The 13,872-nt window shown below is 44.5% G+C and overlaps 1 protein-coding gene across 7 annotated transcripts in view; it reads right to left on the reverse strand.

The window, feature by feature from the left end:
• Window positions 1-429: 429 nt before the first annotated feature.
• The window catches only part of LOC138516932 (zinc finger protein 845-like), a 234,239-nt gene continuing 220,796 nt past the window's right edge, over window positions 430-13,872 (reverse strand). For all 7 annotated transcript variants that reach the window (XM_069632401.1, XM_069632400.1, XM_069632398.1 and 4 more), the window contains 2 exons: window positions 4,521-4,596; window positions 430-4,154 (listed from right to left, as the gene is read on the reverse strand). In XM_069632401.1, the coding sequence (XP_069488502.1) occupies window positions 1,290-3,470 (2,181 nt within the window). In that variant the 5' untranslated portion in view covers window positions 3,471-4,154; window positions 4,521-4,596 and the 3' untranslated portion in view covers window positions 430-1,289. The remainder of the gene's footprint in view (window positions 4,155-4,520; window positions 4,597-13,872) is intronic.

Here is a 13,872-nt window from a genome sequence, read left to right on the forward strand (position 1 = left end):
TTAAATGATTAGCTTGATGTGAAAAGCACAATATGAGCTGAACACAATAAAAACATTTAATTAAAAAACATAGCCCTGTAAACAGTGGCAATCAAGTTTCTACGGTCATCTTTCAGCATTCTATATAAGTTCTGTATACATTCTACCTCCAATGGACTTACTTGCTGTCCAAGGTGCAAAATGCCTCAATTAGTTGCGTCTAAATCACTTCTAAGGTACTAATGGCGAGCAATGAGGACACCTTTTGGTTTGTCATGTGTTGTAGCACTTGTAGCAGAAGTACAAATTTAAACAAATAGTTGTCGGTCTTACTCATTCCCATGGGCACTCGTTGGACTTGATTTTTACACAAACTGACTTCTGCCATAAGGTTACAACTCTGAAAAGTCTACGCTGATCTGACCCAGCCGAAGTAAGCATCAAAATGACTTGTCTTAACACAAAGAACTTTATTTGCGGCTAATTCCTGTATTACACATCTTGCAAATTATATCAGTGCGGAAGTTCCAATGACAAAGATTTCTAGTTATTTTAATCATCATATGTAGAAGACTACTTCACACTGAACTTGTGAAAACCAAGATTTTGAAATGCCACTAGAACACAAACAGAGACTTCATTATGACAAATGTGCTAAATAATACTACCCAAACCGGTTTAAATATTACATATTAATTAGTGGTGAAAAGGAATACTACAGTAGAAACCACTCCTCTCAGACTGTTTGTGATGACTTGGCATTAGTTCTGATTAGTTTCTGTAGAGGTTCAAGCAAAAGTGTCTCCAAACCGAATTATTCCTTAGATGCTGATGGCTGATACTCTACTTCCATATCTAGCTTTTATCATTTGGACGAGCTGACAAAAGAAAACCAGCACTTTCTGGTTTGGTTTGGTTAAAAGCAGAATCTAGTGGCTGTGGATTTGCTTTGTAATTAATGGCTTCTATACATTTTATATGGTTCCTCCCATTATGGGTTCCATGATCAAAACAGAAAGTACATTTCTGCGATAAAAACCCATTCACATTCAGCACATTTATAGGATTGTACACGCATGTAAATTCTCCTTCTGACATCCTGAACACTTTATTTGGTTTATTGCTAGTGTAAGTTCCCTGAAGTTACAAGAGAGCACTTCTCATGCCTGAACGTCATGCTCTCAAAACAGGTGTATGGGTTCTCAACAGTGTGCATTATTTTATGATGTAAAAGACGAGCCTTTCGGTTGAAAGCTTCATCACATTAAGAACATTTAGATGGTTTCCCCTAGAGTGATTTCTCTGATGTATTAGTCACCCTTCGCATTGAAAGCCTTGTTAGATTCCAAACATTCATAGGGTTTCTCACCAGTAGGACATCTCTGATGTACCAACGGAGCACAGTTTTCTATGAAGGCCTTGTCGCATTCAGAACTTTTATATGGTTTCTCCTGAGTGTGATTTCTCTGATGAAGTACTAGTGTTTGCTTTGTAGCGAACGCCTTGTGACACTTGATACATTTATATGGTTTCTCACTGGAGTGACATCTCTGATGTGCCATCAGAACATTCTCCCGTGTGAAGGCTTTGTCACATTCAGAACATTTATATGCTTTCTCGTGAGTGTGACTTCGCTGATGATGTACCAGGGTTTGCTTTGTCGTGAAGACCTTGTCACATTCAGAACATTTATATGGTGTCACCCCAGAGTGAACTCTCTGATGCACTGATAGATGATACCTTTGCTTAAACGCCTTGTCACATTCAGAACATTTATATGGTGTCTCCCCAGAGTGAACTCTCTGATGCCTTGAAAGATCATACCTTTGATTAAAAGCCTTGTCACATTCAGAACATTTATAAGGTTTTTCACCAGTGTGGCACCTCTGATGGTGTACCAGGGTTTGCTTTGTCGTGAAGGCCATGCCACATTCAGAACATTTATAAGGTTGCTCACCAGTGTGAACTCTCTGATGCACTGATAGATCATACCTTTGATTAAAAGCCTTGTCGCATTCAGAACATTTATATGGTGTCTCCCCAGAATGAACTCTCTGGTGCACTGATAGATGATACCTTTGCTTAAAAGCCTTGTCACATTCAGAACATTTATATGGTGCCTCCCCAGAGTGAACTCTCTGATGCCTTGATAGATCATACCTTTGATTAAAAGCCTTTTCACATTCAGGACATTTATATGGCTTCCCCCCCGTGTGAGTTCTCTGATGAAGTACTAGTGTTTGCTTTGTCACGAAAGCCTTGTGACACTCAATACATTTATACGGTTTCTCACCCGAGTGGCATCTCTGATGTGCCATCAGAACATGCTCTCGTGTGAAAGCCTTGTCACATTCAGAACATTTATAAGGTTTCTCGCCAGTGTGACTTCGCTGATGATGTATCAGGGTTTGCTTTGTCGTGAAGGCCTTGTCACATTCAGAACATTTATATGGTTCCTCTCCAGTGTGAACTCTCTGATGCACTGACAGATCATACCTTTGCTTAAAAGACTTGCCACATTCAGAACATTTGTATGGTGTCTCCCCAGAGTGAACTCTCTGATGCCTTGATAGATCATACCTTTGCTTAAAAGCCTTGTCACATTCAGGACATTTATATGGTTTCTCACCAGTGTGGCATCTTTGATGATGTACCAAGGTTTGCTTTGTCGTGAAGGCCTTGCCACATTCAGAACATTTATAAGGTTGCTCACCAGTGTGAACTCTCTGATGCACTGATAGATCATACCTTTGATTAAAAGCCTTGTTACATTCAGAACAGTTATATGGTCTCTCCTTAGAGTGAACTCTGAGATGCACTGATAGATGATACCTTTGTTTAAAAGCCTTGTCACATTCAGAACATTTATATGGTGTCTCCCCAGAGTGAACTCTCTGATGCCTTGATAGATCATACCTTTGATTAAAAGCCTTGTCACATTCAAAGCATTTATAAGGTTTCTCACCAGTGTGAATTCTCAGATGTTTCAATAGATGAGGTTTTTGATTGAAGGCCTTGTCACATTCAGAACATTTATAAGGTTTCTCACCAGTGTGATGTCGCTGATGCAACAATAGCTCACTTCTTTGCTTAAATGCCTTGTCACATTCAGAACATTTATATGGTTTCTCACCAGTGTGGCACCTCTGATGATGTACCAGGGTTTTCTTTGTCGTGAAGGCCTTGCCACATTCAGAACATTTATAAGGTTTCTCCCCAGGATGTTTCAATCGATTAGCTTTTTGATTGAAATCATTGCCACATTCAGATAATGTATATGCTGCCTCACTAGTGTGATGTACCTGATCCACTGATAGTTCATCAGTTGTAATAACATTGTTATCATTTTCTGAACCGGTATATGGGTTCTCACTTGTATGTGATCTCTGATGTTGCAACAGATGACCCATTTGCTTAAATGCCTTGTCACAGTCAGCCAATGCATACTGTTTCTCCATTGTTTGGATGTTCGGTTTCAATAGTTTCTCCATGAATACAAATGAATGTCAAATTCAGGTCAGTTATAGAATGATCCAATCATACAATATTGCCCGGGGTTAGTGTCATATTAGGTCCAAATTTACATACATCTCATGACAGGAATGAACCAGAGGGCAGGATAATGCACAACTGTGTAAGTAGAAAAAACATGCCTTTTTAACCTTTGTATATTTTGTTCACAGTTTCCAGATGTGCCGCCTTTGTTTTTTTGTTTGTTCTTCTCCTCTGGCTACTGCTGTACGATCATAAACATTTAAAATTGTCTTAACACTACAGCATGGATGCTCTCTATCCTGTCGGATCAAGATGCTGTGATCACTTCAACCAACCAAGCAATCGTTGAATAGCTTTTTACAATGGATGTGGTGCACCAGGATTTTCACTTTCATGAGATGCGATACGTAGGTGGGACATAAAAGTGGCCATTGTATTCATCTCATCTCTCGATTCAGTCATCCTCTTCTCTTCCCCACATGGACACAATGGTGTACCAATAGATGGTTCTTGTTTGTTAAAGGCCTGTCACAGTACATGTATTTGCTCTGATTTTGGAACAGTCTTACACAACTAGACATTCTTGAGAGCACAGATCACTTGGCGAGTGCTCTTGGACCATTACTTTTAGAGCACATGTCAATGTTTCCATTCTTACTGCTTTGTTTTGCTCTGTTGGACTGAGAAAAGAAATCTGAGATTAGTATTTCATGAGCTGAAATTTACAGATCTTATTTTGAATTGTCTAAGTGTATGACAAAAATACATGCTTTGACTTTATGAGGTGAGTTGAAAGAAAACTGAAATCCAGATGAAATGTATAGAGGATGAGGATGGGGTGTACGTATTGCCTAGATCATTCACTGCCTCAGCACAGAAATTGACACACAATCCAGAATACCTGTTAGACATCAGCATGCAGCAAAGGTTAACCTGGGCATCAAGATACTTGTGACCTATTGAACATAAATGTACATAGGCAGCAAGATTCCTGGGACACATTGTCTCTGCAAAGATTAACAAAGATCGTCGATAGCTGTTCTTACCTCTGGTTCAGTTGGGATTAGGAACAAAGATAGGGTTTACTGTTTTCTTTTGCCAGGCTTCCATAACAAACCCAACCTAAGGGATTAAAAAAAAGCAGATGAAATGGTTAAAACAAGATAAGTTGCATGAACAAAAAACTGTGGTAGATGGCAGGCCTGCACAAAAGATCCAGGGCTTGCAAAATCTTCTAGCCCACTTGCATTAGCGAGTTGTTTTTGTGCAGGGCGGGCACCATTTGCATGATGCTTGGCCTTGCGGGCGAGTATGGTGATGTTAGAAACCTATTTCTCATTTACTACAACCACATTTTGTTCGCAGTAAATGACAAATACAGATTTCACTGTGCATCCTTGACAGCATTGCAGCAAATATGAAGTGATCTTATGGTGACATGCAACATTTTACAAAAAGCACTGGCAAGTATTTTGTCACCAGTCACCTTGGGGCAAGTGCATTTCTCTTAGGTCAAGTATGTAAACTAAGGAACCCGCCCTGCAGGTCTAGTGGGATTTATAAGAATTTGCAAGGCATGAAAACCTCAGGAGTTCTTGACAACGAGAGCAACGGAACTCTTTCAGTTCTTACTGTAGAATGAGAAAACAAGAATTATTCACAACTAACATGACTTGGAGCACATAGCTATAGGGTACACTAAAGAGCATACAACACCATTTAGACAATTATGCTTATGCTAACTGACTTTTATAGTACAGTATATTATTGGTGACCCAAATGAAAAAGCCCTCCATGATGGATCAGGAGACATTCATTCGGCATTTAGGCAAATCCACCATTTTAAAATGGGAGTCAAACACATCCCCTGTTTCAGGTAGGCAATCATGCAGACCACAAGTGAGATCCGCAACTAGATTTCTGGACTTGTGGAGGATTGCTTGGCAGTGTCATGACAAAGGTTGCCTGCATCTGTGAATGGAGGAATAGGCTGTGAAACCGTAGGCCCTTTACGCAAGGTAACGATTTATTAGATGATGGGGATGCAGAATCTTCTCTCGCATCAATAATAAGACTGACTCAGGAAGTTGGCAAAACATAACTGTTTTATTTGCAATTATCTAAAACAGGGAGGTTACAACAGACATCTACGGACATTCGCTCAAGTCTCTCAACGTGTTGTATGAAAAAACACACATTTATAGCACAAACCTGTCATCATTGACGTCATACTACGTGGCAAAATAAGAACACCTAACTGGGATTGTGGTTGGTCTACGGGGAACATCTAGGTATACTTTCTATGTGGGAAAGGATTGTGATTGGATCTCTCTAGTCAGGTGGACAACTATGCCCAACCCTTGTGCAAGTCATCTTCGCTGTCATCAAATACACAACCTTTCATTGGCTTTCAAACTACAGGGCTCCTTACTACATGGCCCACTACAATTGGTTGGCACGCTTGTACCCTTCTGGAATATTCCACTTGATAACAGCCCACAAGCTGGTACCCCAGGTGCATGTTGGTAGACTTGATCATGCCTATCCACTCAATTAACCCATCATCCATCATCACTCCAGCTGTCCGTCATTCGAATTGTCTTTGAACTCGTCCTTGTAAAGTATCACCACGCCTGAGAATAAAAGGCAGTGTGAGCACATTCTTATCTTCAGTCTCGATGTAGCTTGTCCGAAGTCTAATTCCATCTAGACCACGTGACAGGAGACCTTGTTTGAGCTCTTTCTTTCGTATTTAACATTATTAAATGAATAAAACCTGGCGCTCATCATTGCACCTTAACAGGAGCTCACCTTTATTGTATCTTTATTGTATCTGCCCCAACCCTTGACACTGGGCCAACCAAGACTTCTTGATTCATCCTTTGTCAGCTGTTCTCTTCTACTGCGCGACAATTTCAGCCTTTTCTCTCCTTTTCTCTCATGAGGTCTTAGCTTGCTAAAATGTGACGTGCAAAATCCAGAATACATATATCTATATATGGGATACATTACTCACCGTAATCATATTTCTGATGCTTGTATCTGCAAAGATTCACATGCTGCGCATAGGCCAACATCTAGTGGAAGCTGCAGAGTATTACAGTTTGTTTTTCGAAATTCGAAAAGGGGCGTCGAACTAGGGCGTGCCAGTAATACTATCCCTAGTGTGACATACAATGTACCCATGATCCCTCACACGTGTAGGACCCTCAGATTGTATTTTTTCTGACATGAGGTAGCATGAGGAGTAGCATGAGTACAGATTATCCAAGCAGATAGATTGATAGATAAGACTACCAGCATCCATGTGCCTTCTCTCAGAGGGGAGGAAGGGCGGGCGCATGTGAATCTATGCAGATACAAGCATCAGAAATACGATTACAGTGAGTAATGTATCCCTTCTGAGGCTTGTGGAATCTGCTTAGATCACATGCTGTGCATAGATTAGCGACCAGTGTTAGAAGAAGGAGGTGGGATGTGAGAAGGGTCATGAGCGAACAAATGTCTTAGAACCACTTGAGTATCTGTCTTGGAATGATCGTCAATGCAGTAGTGCTGAGTAAAAGTGTGAATAGAGCTCCTTGATTGCAAATGGTGTCAAGGGGTACATTTGCAATGAAAGCCAGAGTGGCCCCCGTGCCTCTTGTAGAGTGAGCCCTTGACGTAAAAGGCAGAGTTTTATCTGAAAGGGAGTAACACAGCTGGAAACATTTGACTATCCATTTCGAGATGGCACCTTTAGAGACGCAATCTCCTTCTCTGCCTGTAGCTACGTAGACAAACAGTTGATCTGTCTTTCTTAGCGGTCTGTTCTTGTCTACATAGTAGAGGACCGCGCTTCGCACATCTAGTGTGTGTATTTTCACCTCAGCAGAGCTTTTGGGTTCTTGGAAGAAGGCCGGTAGCTCAATGGACTGGTTAACATGGAATTTTGAAATGAACTTAGGTGAGAACCTAGGGTGAGTTCGTAGAACCAGTTTATCCTTATGAACAGTAAAGAAAGGATCCTGCACTCACAAAGCCTAAATTTCACTGACCCTTCTTATGGATGTAATGGCTACTAAGAAGGCAGTCTTATAAGTCAGGTGTGTGAGACTAGCTTTATGCATGGGTTCAAAGGGGGTTGAAGGGGGTGGGGGGGGGGGGGGGGGTATTGGTGGGGGGGGGGGGTCCCATCAGGTAGCAAGCACCACCTTAAGGTCCCACCCTGGTGGTGGGTTAGAAATTGGAGGGTGGAGTCTCTTCACCCCTTCCATAAAGGCTTTTATAACTGGCACCTTCCACCATGACACATTGAGTGAATTAAATACCAACCCTGCATCCAGTAAGTGGAGCATGTAGGTGACAATATTGGAAGGAGTGCAATCAACTGGGTTGATTTGTTTATTCTGGCACCAAATAACAAATCTTTTCCGGTTTCCTTGATTCTTTTAAGATTCTTTTAAGATTCTTTTTAGCTATCCATGCATCTTTGTGGTAAATTGAGATGGCCAAACTCTATTACTTCAGGAGCCATGCTGCCAAGTTCATCGAGTTGGGTTGAGGATGCACGGTTTGTCCTCCGTGCTGGGAGAGTAGGTTGTACCAGCACTGGAGTCTGATGGGTTCGCACACCACCAGTCTGCGCAGGTGCGGGAACCACGGTTCTCTCGCTCACATGGGAGCAACTAGGATGAGCATCATCGATTCCCTGTGTATCTTGTTGACCACCTTCCTTATCAGAGGGGTTGGTGGAAAAGCTTAGGCAAACATCCCTGACCAGTTCATCCATAGAGCATTCCCCTTGGAGCCTGGCTGGTAGAACCTGGATGCGAATCCGGGGCATTGTCTGTTTTCGCTTGTGGCAAATAGGTCTATATTGGTGAAAACCCACTGTGAGGAGAGGTCTCCTACGACTTCTTCGTGTAGACACCATTCATGTTCTTATGGGAGGGGGTCGCTGCACAAAGTATCCGCTAGTGAATTGAGATCCCCTGGAACATGTTGAGACGACTGTGTGCCCATATCCAAATTTTCTGGGCAAGCCTGGACAGATTTGATGAACAAGTGCCCCCTGTTTGTTTATGTAAAACAACGCAGTCGTGCTTCCGTTAGGATCTGCACCGACAGGTTTGATAGGTGTGGTTCAAAAGCTCAAAGTGCTCTGAAGACTGCCAGAAGCTCTAGCAGGTTGATGTGATTCTTGGCCACTGTGTGAGACCAGAGGCCCCGAGCTGTGTGGTGAAGGAGGTGTGCTCCCCCACCCTGATAGGGACACGTCTGTAGTGACTACGGCCTGTATTTCTGGATCGTAAAAGGGTTTCCTCTTTGACAGGTTCTCTTTTGTCCACAGACGAAGACTCTGTACTACTGTTGGCAAAATGACCACTAGATGGCCCCACTGATCACTTGCCTGAGACCACTGTTTCGCAACCATTCCTGCATGGGTCACATGTGCAGGCACGCGTGGTGAACCAGGTAAATACATGAAGCCATCATGCCTAGCAAACACATCGCTTTGCGAACCCTTATCTGATGACCGGACTGATATTGAGGAATTTGCAGTAATGGATTCCAAATTCTTTTCTCTGATGGAAAGGCCAACCCCTCTTGTTGAGTGTTTAGGACAGCTCCTAGGAACTGTTTGGAGGTGCTTGGCACCAGGCTTGATTTTTTCTCGTTGACTGAGAAGCCCAATTGGAAGAGGAGGTCGATCGTTCTTTGGATGTTGGATCTGCAAAATAGAGGGGTTTCCCCTGTGATGAACCAGTCGTCCAGGTAAGGATACACTGGGATTGCCTCCCTGTGTAGGTGCGCCGCCACCACTGCCAGTACCTTGGTGAATACCCTTAGAACCAAGGCTATACCGAAGGGCAGTACCTTGAACTGGTAGTGCTGGCTGTCTACCTTGAAACGCAAGAACCTTCTATGCGCTGGGAACATGGAAATATGAAAATAGGCATCTTTCATGTCCAATGTTGCCATGTAATCTCCTCTTTTTAGTAGGGGGATTACCTCTTGGAGTGTAGTCATGCGAAATTTTTGAAGCTTGACTTACTTGTTTGCAGGGCGTAAGTCTAATACTGGTCGCATTGTTAGATCTTTTTTTGGCACAAGGAAGTAAGTTGAATAAATACCCTTGTTTACCTGGTTGCCCGGGACGAGTTCTATCACGTCCTTTACAAGAAGAATGACGATCTCCTCGAGGAGGATTCTTTGGTGCTTCAAGGCGTGTATTTTCTGTCTTGGAGGATGGTCGCAGGGGCGTTCCAACAGTTCGATACAGTATCCCACGGACACTGTGGACAGCACCCATCTGTCCAAAGTGATCCCTTCCCATGCGTGGGTGAAGGTGTAAATGCGCTCCCCTACTGTGGATGCATGGGAAGGGATCCGGAGTGGAATGTCACTGTTTGTTGGGGGGTGTAGCGCCTCTACCTGGGCTGCCTCTCCCCCTACCACGGCCCCTCTTTTGACCTCTGGCGAAACCCTGTGAAACCTGTTGGTTGCCTACCCACGATGCTCCTTGCCCTTGAAAGTAATTAGACACGATCTGGGAATTTTGGCTGCAAGAGCGATGAAAATTATTATTCCCTTGTTGGTTTGTGGGTTTATTAGTTAGTTGTCCAAGGGACTTTAGGGTATCATATTCGTCCTTGCCTGTTTGGAGTGCCTCCTCCACCGCTTTCCCAAACAAGACATTTGGTTCCACCGGCATGTCGATGAGTGTGGCTTGGGTCTCGTGTTTATACTCCGACTGCCTCAGCCAAGCGTGTCTCTTGATGACTGTGCTCTCTGCGATGAGCCGGCCTGCATTGTCTGCTGCGTCAAAAGTCGCCTTGAGAATGCATCCGGACCCCGATTTCCCTTACGACACAATCTGGGCCAACTTGCCCTTTAGAGGTTCAGGTGCGGAGGCAATGAGGGTAGCTACCTGTTCCCATTGGTGACAGTTGTAACTTGCCAGCAGAGTGGTGGTATTAGCAATTCTTGCCTGGTAAGCGGAAGTGGAAGCCACTTTGCTTGCTAGCCCATATATCTTTTTGCTCTCCTTGTCTGGGGAGCTTCAGAGGATGCTAGAGGTGTCCCCGCCCTCTTCCTGGTGGTTGTAACCACCAATGAGTCGGGTTTAAGCTGACCCCCTTATATAAAGTGGGTTGGAGGGGGCGGCCCTGAATAATTTCTCTATTCTTGGGTTAACTGCCCGGGTAAGATTAGGGGCGAGCAGAGAGGGGTCAATTCTGTGTTGAATAGACTTCAGAATTGGTATGGCTTGGGCAATGGATTTTCTATCCCTCATAATTTGCTCTGCAAAGTCCCTTTGTTCTTGAGCCCCTTCAGTGTCTATCTGAAAGTGGTCTGCAGCTTTAGCTAAGTCCTCGTTCAGTAATGGCTGATTGTCCACAGGTGAGTCATTCACCGGTGGGTCCTTGGGAATAGGGGAGTCAAGACTATAGGCCTCTGCCTCGTCTTCCTCCTCCTCATCCTGGTCCTCATCGACTCCATAATATTCCACCCCTGCCTGGTCATCCAGTGTTTGTATGTCTGGATCTTCACCATACGGATGATAAGGTTCAATAGTGAGTGGGTCTGAAATCAGTCCCTGAACTAGAGTCTCAGTACAGGGTCTCTTACTAGGAGGTTGAGGGTCTTTGGATCCGGAAGGAGTAAAGGTAGCAGGGGTATTCTGATCGCTCTGGAATTAATCAGGGTTTTTCTCATAAAAATTTGCCATAAAAGACATTCTCCTCATCAAACTTTCAATGTCTTCTGAGCTCCATTCTTTGGAACTGGGAATGACCACTTCCTGCTGTGGTTCCTCTTCTATTCCCATATCCTGGGGAGAAGGAGGGACAAATTTAGGCCTAGTGACAGGGTCAGGGGTCTTGAACTTCTCAGAAAATGTATGTTTCTCCTTCTGAACCTGGTGTTCAGAAGCTGTTTTCTGTTTCTCCCCTTTCCCATGTGTAGAGGCATGTTTCCCTGACTCTTTGGCTTTCTCAGAATCTTTCAACGCCTGGCGTCGAGATTCGGAGGTGGGTTCACGAGGTTCAAGAGTTTTAGAGGAGAGACGTCGAGACTCGGAGACAGACACAGAACGAACTGCCGGAGTCGACTTTGAACGTGCTGCTTGGGGGTAGAGGTTGGATTCGTCTTCTGACGACCATACCTCTGTGACCTTATGTAACGTGGCACTCTTAGCAATCGTAGACGGTTGCTGTGTGTCATGAGGCGACCGTGACCTGGAGCGCCCAGAGGATACCGATTCTGCGGACTGCTCTCTCTGTGCCCTTTTCTGCCGATCACTCGACACACGTGTCAAGTCTCGGGTGGTGTTAGTGTGCTTAGTGAAGGTGTGTGGGTAGCGCTCTTGCCGCTGGGTGTAGTCCCCATAACTGCCCCGCTGGACAGTCTTCCGAGGTCGGGGGCTTGTGCTTGGGTGCCTAACGACACACCTGTGCCCTCGCCGTCCGATACGGCAGCATTGCTGCCATCACTGAAGGAACACACAGCGTCCATGGCCTCGAGCTGCCTGGCGTAGTGGGCACAACATTTGGTGGAGCGGTCCTTAAGTGTCTTAGCTTTGAAGAGTTTACACGCTGTGCAATTTGCTTCGGGTTGTCCCTAGGAAGACACAGACTATAGGTGTTATGCTTATCTACCCAAGGGAATTTACGGTTGCACTTGGGGCAGAATTTAAAAGGAGTACTCTCCATATGTTAATATATGGCAACGGGCGAGTGTATGTAGGAAAATAAACAAGTGTGAGTATGTCCACCCCCCACTCTCCCTACTTGCAGGGCTGAGGCCAGAGGCCTTCTGAGGCCCGGGCCAAGGCCAGAGGCCTTCCGAGGTTCAAAGTCCGTCGTGCAGTCTTGACGGCTCTTCGTTCTCCAGTACCGGCGTCGATCTTCAGAGTCTCGACGTGGGATTTGAGGAACAGGGATTTTTAGGTTAATTTATGATAAATGGCTGAAAGCCAGGGAACTCCGCAACTATGCTTCCAAAAAGTGTGACGGAAAAAACCAATCTGAGGGTCCTACATATGTGAAGGATCATGGGTACAGTGGACATCACACTAGGGATAGTATTACTGGCACGCCCTAGTTCGATGACCCTTTTTGAATTTCGAAAAACAAACTGTAATACTCCGCTGCTTCCACTAGATGTTGGCCTATGCACAGCATGTGATCTAAGCAGATTCCACAAGCCTCAGAAATATATATATATATTGGCGGCACCGCCTGCATTCTATTCACTATGTATAGCCAGCCTCGATGATTACTTAATCTACTTGCGTTTCAGAATCTGCACATTTATTAAACGGCTTGCATTTTCTTCAGTGCTTTTCGTGCGTGCAATCTTCATTCCACAATGAAATGTCACCCAATTCTTTACTTCGTCATCAGAACCTATAAGGTCTATATACTTTCTTCTTCGGCATCTCTTTTTGGTGTGTCATTTCTACTTCATGTGACGTCACCAGGCTCATGCCTTTACTGCTTCATACTTCTTCAGGTGCTTCGAGCCCATTCTTTCTTCGAGGATACCTCCATAGGGTCTTCTCAACGGATATCTTGCATCAAAGATTCTTTGTGGAATAGATACCAATACTGGCATTGTGCATGTCACGATTTCCGGCTTCCAACATATGGGCAGAATAGGAGCTGGATTGCCGGGCGAGGCATTTGGCTCCACCTTTACAACTATGCTTCAGAGAGGAAGGTGGGCAGCAAAAAAGAGGAAAACGAACCCCTGCCAATTGCCAGATTTAAATCTTACCAGAAACATGTGAATCACGACTGAGAGGCCAATGCATTCACCAACAGCAGGAAGGATCTCAGACAACTGGACTCTGATGTGATGGCTTAACAGAAGCACCTGCAGGTGTGCACCTGTGACCTCCCCCCTCCGCACTCTCAGAAGCACAGTCTGCTTCCGCATTTGAGTGCTCAAAATCTGACACAAACCCTATGAAGGTTGTGACTCACAGCATGGATCAACACAGGACCACCACCGGGAGGTGTACCTTCAATGCCAGATATGTAAATGTATAAATAGGCAGCCAGGCATGGTATGTTAAGGGAGTGCTAGGAGGCGCAAAACAGTGGCTGTTCAGGACATATATTGACATTTTTGATATCTTAGAAAATTTGCATATATGGAGGGCGGGGGGGGGTCATCTAGACAGAACCTGGATTGCAGCTCTATCTCTGAAAGATATCAGACGTCATCAATAACTCACAGAAATGAAGGGTGTGAGAAACCAGAAGGTGTCTCACCTGCTAGTCCCTGGGATCTCTCTCTCAGGCGGCCAGGGCACGGCCATCGCCTTTGGATCCAGACCCTGGGGGGGGGACCCATGCGGGAAGATCATCTGGGTGAGGAGTTTTCAGCGAGTGCAAGTGGGACACCGGA

Source organism: Ambystoma mexicanum, chromosome 6q (assembly GCF_040938575.1).
Source record: "Ambystoma mexicanum isolate Mex_15411 chromosome 6q, UKY_AmexF1_1, whole genome shotgun sequence".
Taxonomy (NCBI): Eukaryota; Metazoa; Chordata; class Amphibia; order Caudata; family Ambystomatidae; genus Ambystoma; species Ambystoma mexicanum.